The 20,597-nt window shown below is 37.7% G+C and overlaps 1 protein-coding gene across 39 annotated transcripts in view; it reads left to right on the top strand.

Annotated features, from left to right (window-relative positions):
- Positions 1 to 20,597, top strand: part of BAZ2B (bromodomain adjacent to zinc finger domain 2B) — a 277,531-nt gene that overhangs the window by 194,040 nt on the left and 62,894 nt on the right. For 24 of the 39 annotated variants that reach the window (XR_006284740.1, XM_037913210.2, XM_043524903.1 and 21 more), the window contains 7 exons: positions 2,475 to 2,567; positions 2,688 to 2,749; positions 8,423 to 8,488; positions 9,658 to 9,723; positions 10,407 to 10,451; positions 10,702 to 10,734; positions 12,051 to 12,116. Coding sequence is in view for 38 of the 39 variants with exons in the window: in XM_037913210.2 (XP_037769138.1) it covers positions 2,475 to 2,567; positions 2,688 to 2,749; positions 8,423 to 8,488; positions 9,658 to 9,723; positions 10,407 to 10,451; positions 10,702 to 10,734; positions 12,051 to 12,116 (431 nt within the window). In the remaining variant the exon portion in view is untranslated. The remainder of the gene's footprint in view (positions 1 to 2,474; positions 2,568 to 2,687; positions 2,750 to 8,422; positions 8,489 to 9,657; positions 9,724 to 10,406; positions 10,452 to 10,701; positions 10,735 to 12,050; positions 12,117 to 20,597) is intronic. The other 15 variants (XM_043524921.1, XM_043524923.1, XM_043524917.1 and 12 more) reach the window with 2 other exon arrangements.

Here is a 20,597-nt window from a genome sequence, read left to right as displayed (position 1 = left end):
ATTCATATTCTGCAGCGAGATATCTATACAGTGTGTGTTATAAATACCTGCATGGGTAGACGATAACTTTTTATACTTTGTGTAAATATTCCTTAGAAAATCATCATGAAAATTTACTAGTCCTGGAATAAAATCTCCTCACACTCGGTTACTGGTGTGGTAATAAAAAATATTTTATTCACCTATTTAAAAAAATAGTTTTCCCAAAGGAAGGACAAGTAAAACATTGCAAAACTGATATAAAGGACTATTTTCCTTTTGGCATGGTAGTACTGCAAAAATATTTTCTTAAGACTAGCTTCTTAGATGCACATTTCCTTGTCTAGTTACTCCTGCCTTTCGATATCCAAAGAATGCAGTTTCTATGTATGGGATCCCAAGAATGAGAAACATTTCCTACCAATCTTGTAACTTCTGTTCTTTGATAGTAAACTCCTCTAAAGAGCTACGCTCTTCAGGGCTTTTCACTTCTTCTACTGTTAAATATGTGTCTCAACTGTGTGGTCAACATCATGGAGCTAGGCAATCTCCTGGAGCTTATGTGGGTAGAAAAGTATACTAATAAGTACTTGGCGTGTGATTCAGGGCACACACCATCCTTTCTAGAAATTCTCATTTCAATAGTTCAATTTCACAAGTTGACACGTGCATACTTCTAAAGAGTGTGCATTTCTGGAGTAAATTTTCTGTGAGTAGCTTAATCTCTGTCAATAAGTTAATTTATCTTTTACTTTGAATTCTTGTGTGGTGTAGTCAAATAGTATAAAAAACTATTGTAGTTGTTGCTGTTTCATAGAATCATAGAATATCAGGGTTGGAAGGGACCTCAGGAGGTCATCTAGTCCAACCCCAGACTCAAAGCAGGACCAATCCCCAACTAAAACTAAATTGCACATCGTTGGTGGTGGGTTGTTTTTTTGTTTTTTTTTTTAAATCAAGCCCAAATGTCTCAGCTGAATATTCCTACTGCACCAAAAAGATAGTCCTCTATGACTGGTTCCTTTACCAGTCTTTCAAGAGATTAAAAGAGCTCCAGGTTCATTTCTAATTCAAATTATGCAAAATAGAGTTCTTGTCGTAAAGAAGTAGAGGGGTCTGTTCTTTCAGATCATCCTTTGGCACTGAGAGCTGACTGCATAAAAACTCCTATCCTTAAATTCTAGAGCTTGAACGAACAATCTCCAGAAGTCCAAGACCTTCAGTACTCTTAGTTTCATAAATACCCAGTGTAACGCCAGGTTTTTCTTACAAAAGATTTGAGAAGTTATAAGTAAGTTAGTTTGTTTTTTGTCCCTCACCCCCATGATTCTACGATAGCTATACGAAAATACACTTAGTATTGGCCTAACTCTGTTCCCACTGAAGTCAAATGGAGTTTAAGCATTGAGTTCAGTGGAAGCAGAGTTACACCAGTCCTGAATGTGTTTGAAAATCCCACCCTATGTATAGAGTAACTGCTAAAAAATTATTTTTGTCTGTACTGCGTCTTTAAATCCTTATACTTCATCTCTTATTTTTGTTGGAAAACATAAGTTTTTCAGGCATTTCAGATAGCACCCTTCTGTAATTCAGTGTTAGAAAAAAGATCTGATTTTTTTTCAGTTTTCGTTAGCATTTACATGAAATACTGATGTATTCTCTTAAAATACACTTACATTTTTTCCTCTTTTTGGTTACACGATAAACCGTCCATAAACTGTCATTTTAACTTTTTGTGCTTTTTTTTCTTTTTTAACCAGTAGACCTCTTCACTGTTATGTCACTCATTGTGAGCTCTGCTGTTTTACATCCTTGTCTTGTACCCTGAAATTTTATTACATTTTGTCATACGCAGAGACATATACTTCTAGTCTAAATTACTTATCTTTTAGATTAGGGGAAAATGACAAGAATGAACAAATGTAATGTGTCTGTGACTCAGGTTGAAAATTTAACTCACTTCAGTACCACCTTACTTCACAAATAGTCTCACTAAAATCAATGGAAGTATTGAAAGAGTAAGATACTAATCAACATGAGAAAGAGTAGTAAAATCTAACCTTATGAGAGTGTACTGTGTAGTGTGTGCTATCTGAACCCGCTCTCCTGGGATTGTTCAAAAAGGATTAGACGTTTATATGGAATAGTTTAGTTTATAAAGAGACAAAGAGGTGGGTCAGAATTTTTTATCCTGATGTTATCACTTGATTGAAAGTAAATTATTTTCATTTTTCAGAATTATACATAATTTTTGTGTAGATAACAGAAAGCATCCATGTTCATTTGAGAAGCTGTTAGAGGTATTTGTTTATAAAAGATATCCTGGTATAAGAATTCTATATTTAAACATTTTCAGGATAAATATGTGCAAGATAAACTCACTATTTTCTTTGTCTCCTCTTTCTTTATGTGAAAAAGTCTGAACACATAAGTTAGATCTTTTATGTGAGACAGTGCTGTGACTATGTGCTTAATATTTCCTCTTTGTGTTACAGAAATAGCGAGGCAAGCAGCACAAATAAAGCTTTTGAGAAAACTTCAGAAGCAGGAACAGGCTCGAGCTGCCAAAGAAGCAAAAAAACAGCAAGGTAAGTAGTAAACCTCTAAGACATTGTGCATAGTTGCAGATGAGCTTTAGAATTGTCGAGATTAGGTTACTGTTCTTCAGTCATTTTCTGCTGATGTTACATTTTTTGTTTTACTTGTAGCTATTATGGCTGCTGAAGAAAAGCGGAAGCAAAAAGAACAGATAAAGATAATGAAACAGCAGGTAAATTTTGTGTATTCATTAAATAAGCTCTGTATTTTATTTATTTATTTAAACTCATACTTTCAATATATTTGATAGGTTATACAGTGTACTTGTTAAAATTTGAAGTTGTTAGTTATTTAATTATAAAGAACATATGTTGTATTTTATTTTGAAAGACTAGATTGTGCAGCCCTTACTCATGTTGGTGAATATGTCCCTTGCGTGATCATGTTTACTTCAGTGGTACTACACATGTGAATAAGGGTTGCACAGCTGGCCCTCCAGTTAGTTATATGCTCAACTACTCTACGGCTCTATAAAAAGAAATAGTGATATAGCTGCTTATGTAAACATCAAAATAGCTCAGTCAAAACTGCTAGAGAGGAAACTGCCAGTGATTTTGGATTGCTTAAGAACAATTATATCTAAGCATAGTGATGAATTAAAGTACAAATTGCTTGCTTTTTAAATAAAAAATTACTGTTAAATATTGTTATAGCAAAAGCTCTTAACCATATGTAATACTTTCAACAGCAAGAAGATTTTTCATATTTTAGCCATTCATAAATTAAGCTACTTGTGGAAGCAGGTTTTTCATCATTTGAACAAGTATCCCAACAAATGAAGTATTAAATGAATGCTTTTGAAGCCTGAAATTCTAAAAACAATTGTTTTACTGGGTTTCTTTGCATTCATTCTATTCCCTGCAGTGAACTGGACACGTTAATTTCTGAAATAGTGTGTGGTGTGCATTGTGTTTTCGAAGAAAGTATTTAAATTATTGCTCTTTGCGCTATTTTAAGTTCTGTATTCATATTGATATAGAAACTTCGCTGCTTGTGTAGAAGCTTAAATTGTGTGTGTTTATAGTTAAAACCTAGGCATTCTGATTTTTTGATAGAGAACTTTATTAAGATTGTCAGGATATCCTGATCAGCATTTCTTTGACTGTCCTTGTATTGTGCAGTACAGTTACAATATTTCTTTGATTTATAAAGAAAATGAAACACAAAAGTACCTTAATTAATTTGTGCGTGGAAAGAGGAGTCAGCGTTTACTTGAGATTTCCATTTCAATCCAATAATAAAACCCAACCATGGAGCCAGTGGAACGTATTCCAGATGAATTACCTTGCACTTTTTAAACAGACTTCACCAGATATCTGTGCAAGGCGGGATTTGTTATCACATTCTTGATACCATATCTTGATTGTAACCTGTGAGAGTGAACATTGGTATACATTTCTGCCTTTCTGGTCAATTTCTGCTATAGATTTTATTATTTAAATTACAGTGGTGCCTTGAAGCCCCAGTCATGGACCAGGACACAACTGTGCTATGTGCTGTAGAAACAGAACAAAATGATTGTCCCTGCCCCAGGGAGCTTACTTATAACGCTGTATTGCTGATCAATTGCGTTTGTAGCTCAGTTGTTTTTTTTAAAAAAGGCGCTTGTGTTAGAGTGTAGCTCAGCATACTGAAAAAGTGCCAGCAGCGCAACCCAAATTTAAGTGAGGTCGGCCTATATTATTTATAGAATCTTCTCACATAATAGGACTGTGCATTCAGGTGCCACAGGAAACAAGTAAACCCAGATCTCTCTGTATTTGTTTTTGGCTTTGGGGAGTCATTAATGGGGATGAAATAATGTATGCTCTGATCGTCTCACCATCTAGAAATGATTACAAGTCAGTCTTGACTAGAGCTGGCTGAATAACATATTTTTCAATTTGTTGGCAATTTCAAAAAGTAGTTAAAAAAAACCTGGGTTTGACTGAAAACCAACATTTCTCAAATTTTCAGGGAATCAAAAAGTCAAATAAAAAAAATAATAATTTGGGTTAAATAAAATTTTTGACCATTTTTTAAATGTCCTTGACATTTTAAAAATCAATTCTAAGGCAATTTTAAAACAAATATCATTAAAATGAAACAATCAAAAGATTTCATTTTGAAAATGTTGAAATATCTTGATATGTTTTCTATTTTTCTTTCCTAAATGAACATTTCAGCAAAATTGACACAAATTAAAAAAACATTTTGTTGTCACTGAATCTGTATTTTTTGCCCCCAACCACATTTTGTCTGAAAAATGTTGCCCAGCTCTAGTTCTTGCATAGCAGGATCTGGGTCCTGTGTAGTAACAACACAACCCTTCTGCTGTTGAAGCACACTTCAACTTCAAAACTTTGAGAATTCTAATAGTTATTTCTCTACGAGCAGCATTAACTCTGACCTCAGTAACAAATACATGCCACCAAGTTGTGATGAAGACCTGTGTGCTGTTTTGTTTCTACCTAAAAAAAAAGAAAAATTAAAAAAAAAAAGAGGTGAGAGTTAAGGTTATGCAGTTGAATGGGATTTCAGAGAACCTTGATAATGTACATTGTCAGTGTCTGAATGCTGGAAGTGAAAATTAGATTTATGTAGACATGAGGAATCCGCTCCATTTTTCAGATAACTATGTACATATCTTTCTTTCTACGTGTCCCCTGTGATTGCCCTGTTGCTGCCAAGTGAATGGGAAATTGGGCAAGGGGTCAAGGAGAATGAAAGATTTACAGGTGATAGCTAACTGAGAAACAGAACTGCTCACTGTTAAGGAGACACTGTCCCTGTCTAACAGACTGCCTAAATTTTGCCACAGTGCAGCCCTGTTTGGACTGGGGCTTCCCCAGTTTAAACAAAGACTGGCAAGAGACTGTAGTTGCGGACCTGGGGAGGCAGACAGGATAGTTTGAGGACCCAGCAAGGGTCATGGTAACAGAGGAAAAAGGACGTAAGTCTCTTGTTCCAAAAACATAAGACTCTACCGCTTCACCTAGAGTCTCCTCTGACTTAGCAGTATATGAAGTTGAGCAGTTCTGATTAGGGCAGTAGTGTTTAGTGAACCATGGAACAGATTGTAACATCTCTGCCAATGCTGAATAGTACTTTATTCTTTGTGTTGTCCGTGCAATCAGTTGGGACCACTCACAGAGTAAGGTGCTACTCAATCACTATGAGTAGTAGTATCAGAATCTTGGCCTCAATGTCTTAGTAAACATGAATACAAAAAAACCCAAACATGTTAATAGAAAGAGATTACCTATTAAAGTAATATTTGAAGATACTGGCAATTGTGTGCATGAGAGTAAACCTCTTCAGTCTGAGTTAACTTAATCAGTTTATTCAGATAATGGCATTTAGAAACTTTTACATGGTAAAGGACTGTTTCATCTAACACATAAAACATAGTGTCCTCCTTTTTGTGTGGCTAAGTATAGTCAAAATAGAATTGAATGAGTAAAGAAAGGAGAGGGAAAGGATTTGAACTGAGAAACTCAACATATAAAATTTTAGTCCACTCTGTAGTACAGTAAAGGCTAAGAGTATGTTGGCTTGTATCAAGAGGATATTATGCTAGCTAACTTATACAAAAAACACTGAGTATATTGATACCACATTTGTGAAATATGCAGTGTAGGTCACGTTTGTTGAAGAAAAATTTTGTTAAAATGGAGAGAATAAGGGTAGGATACCAAGATAATAAATGGAATGGAGAGGGTTTGCGTATGAGGAGAGCAACAAAATGGTAATTTTTAAGATTTGAAGTGCTATTGTCCCTAAACTAGAGTGTATTTCATTCAACTTGATCTAGTTGAAGTTGTTAGATTAAAATGAGGGGACATAAGTGTTGTTTAACTATGACTATGGCATACAGCAGGTAAGAGGTTTTTTTTTTTTCTATTTTAAGAGAGATTAGTGAATTGGTGGAATGATTTTCCAGTTGAGATAGTGCAGTCAGTAGTATTAAGAGAGAGGTTGGGTTGCCATTTTGCACTCTACATTGGGGCTACACCTTTAATATTATTTGGAAACTGCAGCTAGGGCAGAGTGCAACTACCTGCCTGCTCATAGAACAGAATTTCATCCACAGGGCACTCTGCAACTAAGCTCTTTGATCTGTGCTCATTGCCTCTGTCCCTGGACGGTATGGTGACATTTGCGGGTAGCTGAGATGTTTGAGCTTTGGATAGACGCATTTTAAAGAAATCTAATTAAATATACTTATGGTGGTAAAACTGTGGGTGACTCTAGAGGATTAATTTTGTGCTTTTCACACTTCTCTTTCCTGGGAGGTCAAGGTATGGTTAAGAGGGGATTTCTCCCCCCCCCCCCCATTAGTCTTTTTTGGCGTGTGTTTAGCCTCCAGCACAGAAAATGGAGTGACTTTTAACATGTTTAAAATTTAGAAAGTTTTAGTAGAGAACATAGAGGTGGCATAATATTGTTTTTAGTAAACTGTTCCAACCATAGTGGGCCCACTTCTGGTACTGTGCAGGAACTCTCACCATGCCCCTGAGAGGAGATGAAGTTGACTCCACTTCATGACATATTTATTCTCTGGAGACTCCAAAAAATACAGTGGTGACATAATTTCCAACACACAGAATAGAGAATTGATGGCTCATATCATACTCAGACTTTTCTCTTACAGGTGCCTTGATACTATGTCCATTTGAACGCTTGTCTGTATGACACAGCCTGATGAAAGCTGCTTTGACATCCCTTGGAATAAGTTAAGGGCTTTGCTATGCCCTGAGTTCTGTGGTTCATATTTTCTCCTGTTTGTCCAGATAACAGAATATCCATCCAAAGACATGCTCTGCTCTTTTAATTGATGTTTCTCAAGCAGCTGTTCTGAAACAATAAACCCTTAGATAGGATGCCATAACATTTTCAATTGCAGCACATACTATCTCTTTTTACAAGGCACAAAGTATACAACACAGGACATGTGAAATAAAACTGTACAGTGACTGCATTAGGCTCCTCCCATGCCTCAGGAGCTCACAGGCATGCTGAAGTCTCTGGGAATGACCATGACTGAAAGTGCGGTGGCGACTGTTTTCCAGATTTACTTATTTATTTACTTTTACTCTATAGTGCATAACGTCACACACCCCTCTGAGAAATACAAGTAAGGTTGTCCAAACTCAGACTATCCATCTTGATAGGCTAGTTTTCAGTGGAAATAAAAGTATATAGCACTTAATTGTGCATACTTCATCCAGATCAGATATGGCTAGGCTAAATATTGGCTGCTACTGGGTAGGTACTTTGGGCCATGCAATATGCCAGGTAGCCCGATCAGTAAAGGTTCAAGAATGGCTATGCTCCCAGCCCCCGATGTCTGCAAGAGTTAAGCAACAGATGGCAGGGAGCAATGAAGATTTCACAGCCCCCAGCATTCCCTGTATAAGCAGACTGCGTCCGAGCACCACAGCCCCTATTTCTACCCATCCCTACACATCTCCACCATTGCAAGCCAGGATTTGGCCTACACTGTATATTTTGTGCGGTCATCAGGATGCTTCCTTTTCTCTAAGTTAGTATAATAGAAAAACTGTTGTGACTGCCTAAACATAAACCCACAGGCATAGATTCCATTTTCAGTGCTTTCAGAGATGCATCAAATATTTGCTAATGTTAATGTAGAATACCAAACACAGACAATTGTAGTTCAAAATAATCAACTGGAATGTGTGTAAGATTCAGAAAAAGTGTACTTATGTACACGTGCTCATTCCTTTAAAAATAATTATGGCTCTTTTCTCACTTTTTTTTTTCATTCATGTAAAAAAAAATCTTTTATATACTTTTTGTTGTTGTTTAAAAGGGTTAAAAGATGTTTTTCCCCCCCTTGCAGGAAAAAATTAAGAGAATTCAACAAATCAGAATGGAAAAAGAACTTCGGGCTCAGCAAATTTTAGAGGTAGAAACAATAAACTAAGTATAATTTTTTTTAAATGTGTTCATACGTTTCAAGAACATTATAATTAAAAAAAAGTCTTAACTGCATGTTTGTCGCCACTGGATTAAAGTAAGGTCTACTTCAGGAATTCCACAGTCTTGATTCAAATTGTTAACTGTCTCACTATTTCAGAAATTCTAAGAATATTGATCCATAATTTAAACTATGGTCCCACTCCTGCAGTTGCTTATACGTATGCTTAACTTTAAACACGACAGTTGTCTCATCGATAACAAAAGGAGTACTCATGCTTATAGTTAGGAAAATATGTATTTGCAGAATCAGGGAGTAAAATAGTATTGCAATCTGCCTTATATGGAATTTAGTTACTGACTGTGGAATGGATTTAAAACTTCGTTTTTAAAAGTTAGATTACAGTAACAAAGAAGGAAAATATTTAACATTTGGCTGTGAAGTTGATATTTGAACAGCATGATTCTGATCTTCAAAAATGTGCATGATCTATTTTTAAAAGACATAAGCTTCCATATTGCAGATGGTTGCTTCATATAATGTAGCCATGTCACATACAACTAAATTAAAGGAATTTAAATTTAAGATTTCTGTTTCAGATCATCATTTCTGACCTGTCTGACAACAGATTTCTTTTTGGTTTCAGTTGTCTTATACTAGAACTGATATTGATATAAATTAAATGGATGGGAATATTATTCCCAAAATGTGTTGATGAGCAGTCCTTACATTGGCTTCAACTGAACATTTTCAATTACATCAAATATGTATTTTAAAATGGAAAAAAGTGGTAAACCATTGATTGCTAAAGTTTTTTATATAGCGTTTTATATAATGATTAGAATTTTAATCTCTTTCCAACAATATTTAAAAAATAACTATTTTCCTATATGCTGTGTATCTTGGTTACAAATATCCAAGTAAAATAAATCTTGAATGTGACTTCATAATTCTGGCTTGCCTTAAAAAGAAAAAAAAGTTAATTGTGAACTTACTGATAATGCAAAGTGTACTAGGGAAGAAATCTGTTATAATGTGCACATAATATGTGGTATTGTTTTGCACCTTGTGAGGCATGTAGTTTTATTTAGTCTGAGATTATTTTCAAGTTTTAGTGGTGTTGTTGCATGACCTTGAGACCTGTTTTGCATGCACAGGCTAAAAAGAAAAAGAAGGAAGAAGCGGCAAATGCCAAATTATTGGAGGCTGAGAAACGAATAAAGGTTAGTTTAGATGAGCATCAGAGTTTTTATTTTCCAAAAATAAAAACTGTGTGATTGTGCATAATAATTGTGAACTAATATGAGAACTGTAGGTATGGCAGAATGTTTTTTCATAAGGTATTACATTTGTAATAGAAATGTAGAGTAAGTACTGTGCATATGTGTGCGTGTGTGTGTGCATATACATATATACGTGCATATGCATGTGTGTGTGTATATATATAATATAAAATAAATAAACAGAAGTGTCAATACTAGAGTTATCCATACCTTATGCTTGGCTTGAGCAATTCTAGACGTGCTCACCAAACCCTTATGTAATAGCACTGCATACAGTGTCGCTTCTGTTTTATGTTGAGTATAATGGCAAACTCTGCTGCTACTTGTGTAACGTTGTAGTCAAATATCCCATTTATCCCTATCAGTGCCGAAAAACTTACTTGCCGTATTTGGAAATCATGCACTCTCGGTGTAGCCAAATGTTATTGGCATCTCCTGATGCTCAGTTCAGTAGATTTGGTAGCATAAACTGTTCCTATATTATGTGAAGTGTTTGAAAATAAAGGAGTAAAGAGACAGAGAATGCAGATTCTTCCTATTTTAGCATGGCTCAAAAAATTGCATCTTACTGCTAAATAATATTTGTCAGGTATTTGAAGCACCTTTTTGTTCTTATGTTTAAGGAAAAAGAGATGCGAAGGCAGCAGGCTGTTCTTCTGAAACATCAGGTTGGTATGCATACAGTTATCAGAACAGTAGCAAATGCTAATTTTTAACTTCTGCTTAAGCTATTTGGGGGAAAAGTCTTCAAAAATATTTTTGGTATAAATTTCTGATTTTGATTCCTGCATAAATTTTTCTTTCATCTTATGGTTTATTGACTTTCTTTGGTATTGGGGTCTCTTTGTGGGGGTTATAAAGTGGTTTTACGACTTTGTGATTTCTGTTTCATAATGTTGTGCCAACTCTTTCTCCCAGGAGTTGGAGAGGCATAGACTAGATATGGTATGGGTATGTTTATTTTTGTACATCTAACACCGCATTGTGATTTGGTTGTGATATGGTTGTCATAGCAATGCATAAAATGTAGCACTGGCTGCTGTCATATTACATACTGCTGCATGGCTTTACAGCACAGTGCATTGCATACATCTGCTTGTCTTGTCTATTAAAGAAAAAAAGTATGACTTGTCTCAGACGTGTTTATAAATTGAATTCTGTGATCCATATATGAGGCTGTTGACTGGAAATCTACATTACTGATGTCACAACATGAGTTGGACCATTATGTAAAATCAGTGATGAATTTATGCAAAATTAGCATTTTACCTTTAATAGGAAATCACTGTACAAATTTTGCAAGTCTTATCCCATTTGTTGGGATTCAGTATAAAGCTTTTAGTATAATTTTGGATTAGAACACTACAAATTGGGTTAGAATTACTGTGCAAATTGGGATCGTGTCTTTCCCCAGATTTGTCCAGTGCTGAGCACACTAGCTTTCAATAAATGGTAAATGCATAATATTTTAATCTAAAAATGAAACTAGGGATGAAATCCTGGCTTCATAGAAGTAAATGACAAACTCCTATTAACTTCGGTGGGGCCAGGATTTTACCTTAGAACTTTAAAGTTGAAGGAACTTATCTAGTTTTTTCTGTAGTACAATGAGTCATGCTCCATTTAAATTTGTTAACATAATCTGTGGCGCGGCCTTTGTGGCTTTGCATTGAGGAACAGGCATCAGTAAATAGGAATATCCTATTTTATTCATGTTTGCATAGGAACCATGGCTATTTAAGTAAAACTATCTCAATACAGAAAAATTCAGCATACTTATTTGTTGGTGGCATATTGGATTCCAGCAAGATTTTAATTAAACATGAAGTTAAAATGATTTTCAACTCAGCCTTTCACTATATTTTTAAATGATCAGAAATACAGCTTTCTGTTCAATTGGCTATTCATTTAGTAATTGCAAGCTTTCTAATAGCAGATGTAAGGTAACTGACCTGTTCCAGCCAACCATTATGCTTTTTGTTCTGCCAGCTTATGAAGGAGCATCACAACTGACCATAAGTAAAGCTGTATGCTTTCTGTTTTACACTGTCTCCATGTTCATTGCTTTACCTTTTTGCTTTTGATTGTTCTTGTATTTGCTTTCTAAACCTGAACTAAAACATGCACAGACTTGGCCATTCTTGTCCTATATATAGTATTTATTGTGACTTGTCTATTAATGCTAAACTTGTACTGAGTTTTTAAAATAAAAAAGACACTTTTGTAACTGTGGTTGAGTCTTGTTCTAATTTTATCTGCTTTATTAGGAACGAGAGAGGAGAAGGCAACATATGATGCTTATGAAAGCCATGGAAGCACGTAAAAAAGCAGAAGTAAGTATTCATTCAGCTCTGAAAAGTGTGCAGTTTCTTTCTTAACATTTTGACTGCTATCTATCTACATTCATAGAGCAGAACATTGACACAGAACTTCTATAAACAAATGATATGTTAAGCAAGCAGCTGACTTGAGAGTCAGAAAGTACTTTTGCATCACAGAATATTTTTGAGTAGGTCATTTCAGACTTCAGAGCCACCATAAGTATCTCCTAGCAAATGTGATTCTCCCCCCAACACACACACGTTTTGTGTGTTTGTGTGAGAATTTAATGCTTTAAAAATAAGACAGTAATCGTACTGTCCAAAGCAAGGCATAAGGTTGGACATATGCCGCATAGATTTCCCCAGACAACTGTTCAAATACCCTTCTTGTTCCAGTCATGGGCTTCTCAGGCTTTTATCTGTACTTGGAAAATGAGTTGTATTAGAAAACACGTAAACTAACATGTTTTAAGTAACACACTGCTTGTCCTAGATGTTAAGTGGTGTTTAACAGTGTGATAAGTAAAACATATTAGCTAACACAACTCTTCCTTCCAGTATAGATGAAACTTCGAAGATTGCTAATTATGCCAAATTATGTGGTGTTTTTGTGAAGTTGAGTAGAGCTGAAAATTTTGTGAAAACAAAAATCACAAACATTTCTGTTGAAAACTATGCTACACTCAACCTTTTTTAACTCTCTGCAATGAGTAATAGTTTTTACAACACCCAACAAGTATGTCCTTGACTATTCTCTAGGTCCTTGAATGTTGGGCTTTTAAAGGGGAGGGGGAGGTAGGTCTCACAGCATCAACCACTATATTCAGTCTGGTACACAATTGTGTGCTACAAAACACAGCAACTGCTAATGCTGCAGCCTCACTAAACTTTAGGTTGGCAACTTATTCAGCAAGTGGAAAGCATAATTAACTGGTAGAAAAGGCAGTTTTCATTCTCAGAAATTACTGAAAAAATGCAAAGATAAAGTACCAGAAATTCTGCACTGGCAATAGCCCCAAACAGGCAAATAGTCCCAAATGTGTTGGCTTCATAGAATCATAGAAATATACGGCTGGAACAGAATTTGAGAGGTCATCCATTTCAATCCTCTGTGCTGAGCCAGGACCAAGTAAACCTAGACCATCCCTGACAGATGTTTGTCCCATTTGTTCTTAAAAACCTCCAATATTGGGGATTCCACAATCTCGCTTAAAAGCCTATTCCAGAGCTTAACTACCTTTATAGTTAGAAAATTTTTCCTAATGTCTAACCTAAATCTTCCTTGCTGCAGATTAAGCCCATTACTACTTGTTCTACCTTAAGTGGACAAGAACTATTGATCACAGTTCTCTTTATAACAGCCCTTACCATATTTTGAAGACTGTTATCAGGTCCTGTGTCTTCTTTTCTCAAGACTAAACATGCAAAGTTTTTTTTTTAATCTTGCCACTTAGGTCAGGTTTCCTAAACCTTTTATCATTTTCGTTGCTCTCCTTTGGACATTCTCCAATTTGTCCACATCTTCTCTAAAGTGTAGCATGCAGATTTTAGACACAGTACTCCAGCTGAGGCCTCATCAGAGCCGAATAGTGGAACATTTACTTCCTGTATCTTGCATCTGACATTCCTATTAATATGCCCCAGAATGATATTAGCCTTTTTAGCAACTGCATCACTCATATCCAATTTGTGATTGACTATAACCCCCCAGGTCCTTTTCAGCAGTACTACCACGTAGTCGATTATTCCTCATTTTGTAGTTGAGCATTTGATTTTTCTGAGTACTGCCTTGGACTTGTCTTAATTGAATTTCAGCTTGTTGTTTTCAGACCAATTCTCTAATTTGTCAAGGTTGCTTAGAATTCTAATCCTAATTTCCTCCCAGTTTGGTGTGATCTTCAGATTTTATAAGCGTACTCTCCACTCCATAATCCAAATCATTAATAGAAATATTGAATAGTACCAGACCCAGGACTGACCCCTTTGGGACTTCTCTAGGTACACCCTCCCACGAGGAACCACTGAATTCTGTCTTTCAACTAGTTGTGCATTCACCTTACAGTAGTTTACACTGTGTAAACATTTTAACACACTTTACCCTAGAACCAAATCACTAAATTTGTTTTCTCTTCTGACCTAATGAGGGTTTTTGATAAGGGAGACCAAAGTAAAATCAAAATGTTCTGTGAAAACTAGTAAATAAAGAAAAATAATGTGAAATTTTGTAGACATTGGTCTTTTAAATTTTTAGACTTTTTTTCTATTGAAAAAAATATTTTCAAAATGTCTACAAATTTAATGTGAGGAAAGCTCCTCAATATGCATAATGATTACTCTCATTTGTATAAGCTTGTTTTTTCACAAAGTTTTCTAGTGGCCATTGCTTACTATGAAACACAGGCCCTACGTTTTATGGGATTTGTTAAATACATGCATAAGTCTTTGCAGAATCAGAGTCAAAATTATATGCAACTGTGACAGGGTGCGGGTCCCCCAGCTAGTGTGAGGTGAGTACACCCCAACCCTCGAGCGCTCATTTCTTTGGGCTAGGACACCCGATGGACTTACACTGACAAGATTGTCCTGCATCCCAGGGCAATAAAACCTAAGGTTCAGAGTCAGTGGTGAATCTCTGATTCGCGGGGTCAAGGCCTCGCTGCCTGAGTCTGTAGGGGGTCCCTGATTTGCAGGGTCTCGAGGTCTAGTGGCTGGAGTCACTAGTGGTTCCCTGGTTCGCAGGGTACCTGGGCATAGTGGCTGGAGTCTCTGAGGGAGACCCTGGTTCGCAGGGTAAGCAGACCTAGCAGCCAGAGTCCGTGAGGAGTTCCTGGGCTGCAGGGTAGGCAGGCCTAGTGGCCAGAGGCAATGAGGCGTACCTGATTCACAGGGTAGTGGGCTGCCCCTTGGGGGAGGGTGGCGGCCTAGGGTAGGGGGACCCGGGTCCTCCCTACTCCACTGGGCCAAGGGCCCTAGTAGTGGCTCTGCCACTAAGGTCAGCAGGGATCCAACCACAACATGCTGCCTATGTCCGGGACGATGGCTAGTCCCCCCCCAGGACTAAAATGAAGTAATGTCTACATATATTTAAAGTGTTTTTCACGTCACTATCCTTTACAAAATGCATTTTAAATTAATATTACTTTTTTTTATGAAGTATTTTATTCATCCAATTCAGCAAAATTCAGATCAGTTCAGTTTCTTATTGTATAAGGTAAATAAAAAGCAAACACTAATAGTTAACTTTTGCTAAATATTAAAAGGACAAATTGTGTTCTCCGCAATTCCAATTTAAATCCAAAGCAACTCAGATTATTTGAATGAAAATACTCAATATTTATGCCACTGCTGTTGAAAGTAGAATTTGGCCGTGTGTGCATGTGTGTGTGTACACAAAATCTTAGATTGTATTAACAACCCAAAACTGAAAGAATTATGCTTTTTTTTAATAGCACATCTATCTATCTAGACTAGGCAGAATTCAATTTTATTTTTTTATAATTTTGATGGATAATATCAATGTTTATTTTGAAATTTTTATTAATTTTAAATTGTCATTGTTGGGTAAAATTATGGGGTTTAAGCATTTTTTTCTATTTTTATTGATTTTAAATTTTCACAGTTGTGAGAAATTAAGGGGGGACAGAGAATTAATATTTAATGATAGTAGATGTTGAGGTTCTAAAGTTAAAGCTTTACAATCATTAAAACACTATCTATCAACGTCACATGTCAAAATGTACAAAGTAAATATCCTTAAATCACACTCAAGCAGCATTTTTCTTTCTTTGCCTAATAGTAAATTTAGATGATCATTGATGGAAATGGCTTTTCATTGGTTTGTGTATGTTGGTGAAATCGATATTTTCCAACATTTACTGGAAGCCTGTGTAAATCTATGGCCCCATCAGTAGCATCTGAGCACTGGTCATGAAGTACTATTTTCCTCATTTTACAAATGGGGAAGAGGCACAGAGAGATTCAGGGCATGTCTATGCAATGGGGGCTTCAGTGGCACAGCTGCACATATGCCACTATAGTGTAGATGCTTTCTACATCAACAGAAAGGGTTTTTTCCACGGATGTAGGTAATCTGCCTCCCTGAGTGGTGGTAGCTAGTCCAACAGAAGAATTCTTTCATTGACCTAGCCACATCCACACTGGGGGATAGGTCAGCTTAACTACGGTGTTTTTCATACCCCTGAGCAGCATAGCTAGGTTGATCTAAATTTTAAGTGTAGAGCAGGGCTAAGTGCCCATGGTGTCACAGAGAGTCTGTGAAGGAAGAGATATTTGAGCCTGGGTCTCCTGGGTCCCACTCTAGTGCCCATGCCACTTGAAAACTGTTCCTCTTTTATTGTTACAGAATAATTGTTTCTGTTTGTAAATTACTACTGCAATTTATATTGATGCTAGAATCTCTTTAATTCTCTAATTCTCTAAACCCCAGCATACTCTATCTAAGCAACTGCAGAATCTGTATTTTTTTATTACCCGTAACTCAAATGAAAATATTTTTTGTGATTGAAGGAACTCAAGATGCTGTGGTTTTACTGGATAGACTAAAATAGATTCAGCGGATACTGGCAGTCACTACTTCTAGGTCCTGATGCAAAGTCCGTTGAAGTCAGTGAGAATATTCCCATGGACTTCAGTGGGCACTGATCAGGCCTTTAAGTGGCCAACCGGCCTCCCTTGAGGCCATGATTTATCTCAATGTGGGAGAATCTTCGAAGAACATTGAGCGATCTCAGTGATCTTAAGCCACACTGCGTCTCAATGTATTTGTTTAAGAAGACCTCATTTGGGTCATCAGCTTCATGGAAGTCTCAAGTCACTCTTACTATTCTGAGGAGAATTCCCAAATTTCTTAACGTCCAGTCTGAACACCAGAAGCAGGTCAATCTTCTTTATAAAGCAGGTCACTTTTGTGAAGCACTTTGAGATCTGTGGATGAAAAACACTCTAAGTCCAAAGTGCAGTTATTACTATTTGCCATGAATTCTTTCTCTCACTAGAAAGCTTATAACTTTAAGTGAAAAAGGTTTGCTGTCTGATATTAGGTCAAACAATTACAGCATATTTTTTACACAAGCAGTTTTTTTGGGGGATTTATGACCTATACTTCCTGTCTTTGTCTGAATCTGGACTTCACCTACCTTAGCTTCAATTTCAACCTTTCATTACTCTGTGGAAGATAAACCAATTACAGACCGGCCTCTGGTATCTAGTAGTTGATATATCAAGATAACAATGGACTTAAAGCCGTCAGAACCCCATAGAGTTATAGGATATAAGTGAATGCTTCACAGATCCTTAAACCCTTTTGTGAGACTCTGAATTAGTGAGCTCAAGTATTTTGTATGGCAGATTGCATTTCAGATGGCCAGTGACTTTTTGGAATCAACAGACTCGAAGACAAAGTATTTATTCATATTCTTTTGGGGTTTATTTTTAAGGAGATGTTTAGTTCTGTAATAACCTGGCCATTTTTCTGCCAACCTTTTTGTCTTCCTTCATACCAGTCCTGTTTAATTGTTTTACAAGCTGGCTGTTGAGCTGTTTTGCTTTCTGGTTTCAACAAACCCTTTAAGTTCATCCAGTATTTTGTGTCCTTCCTAAAATAAAAATTAACACATTAGTTTAGTGCATTGTGTACAAAGCATTTCTCGTGCTTCCTTGCTTGTATTTTTTTATTGCTATACTCTTGTGGAATTGAAATTTGAGGTATACATTAAAGTTGGCAACACTGTTAATGATCAACATAATTTTTACTAGGAAAAGTTTGAAAAGTTGCAACTGGGAAATCCTTGCCATATAGTTACAAAACAGTGTTGACATAATGCTGTGAAAGGAGTCAAGATTTGGGTTATCAGTGCAGCAAGGATAGAGTCCTGAGTATTCAGTTTTCCTGAATGACAACAAAAGCACAAAATTGGAGCATCTCTCACCCTATCTGATTTTATAGTATGGTTACTGCTGAAAGCTGAGGAATAGGGAGCAAAATCAAGCCGTAAGCACTTTTAATATGCTGTATCTCAGAAAGCATTTGAAATTTGTGGTATTATTAAGGAAGAACATCTATTCCCGCATCTCTTAATTAAAGGTTTTTATACCACTATGATAAATACTTCTGTTCTGAATAATTATTTGCATAGAGATTTTGAAGTGCATTTCCTATTCGGCTATAGGGAAAAGACTTACATTTTTTTCTGAGGTATGGTAGTTTTATTCTTAGATCAGTGGGTAGCCACACTCCCTTCCTTGTATATTTTCACTCAAATGAACCATTAAATTAAGGTATATTGTTCACACTGAACCCTCACAAATAAATCTGTTTGGCTTTTTGAGTCAGTAGGTGGCACTACTTGCTCTGAGACAGCACTGAACCAATGCCCCAGCATAGTGCTGGAAGTGTTATCTTTTGGATGAGATGTAAAAATGAAGTTGAATTTGTAATATTTCAAAAAACAAAAATGTTTAACTCTTGTGCCCTAGCCAAACTGAAGCTCACGTAATAGCACTTTGTCTACCAAATTTTTCCCTTCAGTGCAGTTACAGAAGGCATTGCTTCCTCTGCAAAACATTTATATAGAGTTTGTATTGTCATATGTTTGCCAAGTTCCACCCTAGAGATGGCTGCACTTCAGTGTTTAGTGAAGTGATCCTTGTGTATAATTTGTATATTAATTAAGTTTGTCAAAGTGCTCTGAGATTTTTCAGAATAAAGGGTGTGTTATGCATATAAAAATATAATTTATAATATCTTTCAAAATGAGGAAATAATCCCACACTATGGATCTATGAAGACTTCCATCTTCAGATTGTTTACTTATTTCTCCTAAATGTGATGACAATTGAGCAGTTTCTACCTGCAATTTTACACTAAATCAGTACTGTGATTTGGATCAGAGAAAGCTAATTTCTGATTAATGACCGAATCCAGGCCCGCAGTCCCACAAAAGTAATGGTTGTAAAAACACTAATTCTTCTTCGAGTGCTTGCTCATGTCCGTTCCACATTAGGTGTGTGTGCTTGACACATGCACCGGTGCTGGAAGTTTTTCCCTCAGCAGTATCCATAGGGGAGTGGCTCTGGCACCCTCTGGAGTAGAGCCTACATGGCACAGTATAAGGGATGCCGCCGGCTCCCCCCACCCTCAGTTCCTTCTTGCTGCGAGTGAGGGTGCATGGAACGTTCGCTGCTCTTACTTGCATTGCTTAGGCTTCGTTTGTACCAACCAGAGTTCTTGTAAAGTTAGTATACATAGTAATCGAGTTAGTTAGCCCTTAGCAGTAGTTAGAGTTTTGTTAGTCCTGTCAGGGACTTAGCCGGGGGACGGGGCATGCTCCAGTCCCCAGGCTTTAAGCCCTGCGGTCGCTGCAAATGGTCCATGCCCATGAGCAATCCACATCGTAGCTGTCTCAGATGCCTCGGTGAAGGGCACATAAGTGATAAGTGTCGAATCTGCAAGTCCTTTAAACCTAGGACCAAGAAAGAGCGTGAGATCAGACTCAAAGCACTCCTGATGGAGTCGGTGCTCACTCCAGCCCTGGAGCAAAGGTCCGACTCAGCACCCAGCATCGTTGCATTGGTGAGTAGTGCCCCGCCGTTGATGAGCCGGCACCAATCCCTGTCCACGGCCCCGTCCAAGAAGTCGAAGAAAGCCAATAGGGGATGGTCTCCTACTCCCCGCAAGGGGAAGTACAGGGCTGGGGGCAAGCTAAGACCTGCGCCACGCGGCTCATCTCCCCTGTCGGGAAGTGGGACCTCAGCTAACATCGATGCATCCCACCCCGTTCCTTGCCTGGAAGCTTGGACACAGAGGCGAGCCTTCGTCAGCTTCAGGTGCTGTTGATGCCGGAAGCGCTCCAGGCTGCACAGGAGATCCTGACTCTCCCGGTGCTGGCCCAAGCAGTGCCCAGATTTCAGGGTAAGCCCACCTTGGGACCTTTCCATCCACCCTCGCCTCAACGGTACCGCTTCCCATCGTGGGGGACATCCCGCCCCCGTTCACCCGCTCGAAGCCGTCATGCCTTGGAGTTAAGGTGGCAGATGCACTGGAGCCCTCTATGGTCACCGAACCTTGGGCACGAGCAGCGGGATTCAAGGAGCAATTTGCCGGTTACCTGGCGCAGACCCACAGACGCACGCGCTCCCCAGCAGGAACATTGGGACTGGCCTTTCACATCACTGGAATGCCACTACAGATCCCTGGAACGATCGGAGGACTAGCCACGGGCTCTGCCAATGATCCCCGAGATGGATCCTGCCCGGCCCACCATACCTCCAGGTCCTGCTCCTCCTCCCAGTATCAGTCTTGAAGCATGAGGTGTCAATTACCAGTCTCCCATTGCGGATCCACCGAGCACTGCTGGTCACTGAGGTCCCCACGGAGGCGAACGTCCCACTCGGACCTGTCCTCCTCTAGATGCGACCGTGATTATCGCCAGGCCCGGGGTTGCTGCTCCAGTGGATCCAGGTGACTGGGCAGCA

The sequence above is a fragment of the Chelonia mydas genome, chromosome 11 (assembly GCF_015237465.2).
Source record: "Chelonia mydas isolate rCheMyd1 chromosome 11, rCheMyd1.pri.v2, whole genome shotgun sequence".
Taxonomy (NCBI): Eukaryota; Metazoa; Chordata; order Testudines; family Cheloniidae; genus Chelonia; species Chelonia mydas.
Note: the sequence above shows the minus strand (reverse complement) of the source record. Positions and strands in the feature narration are given on the sequence as shown.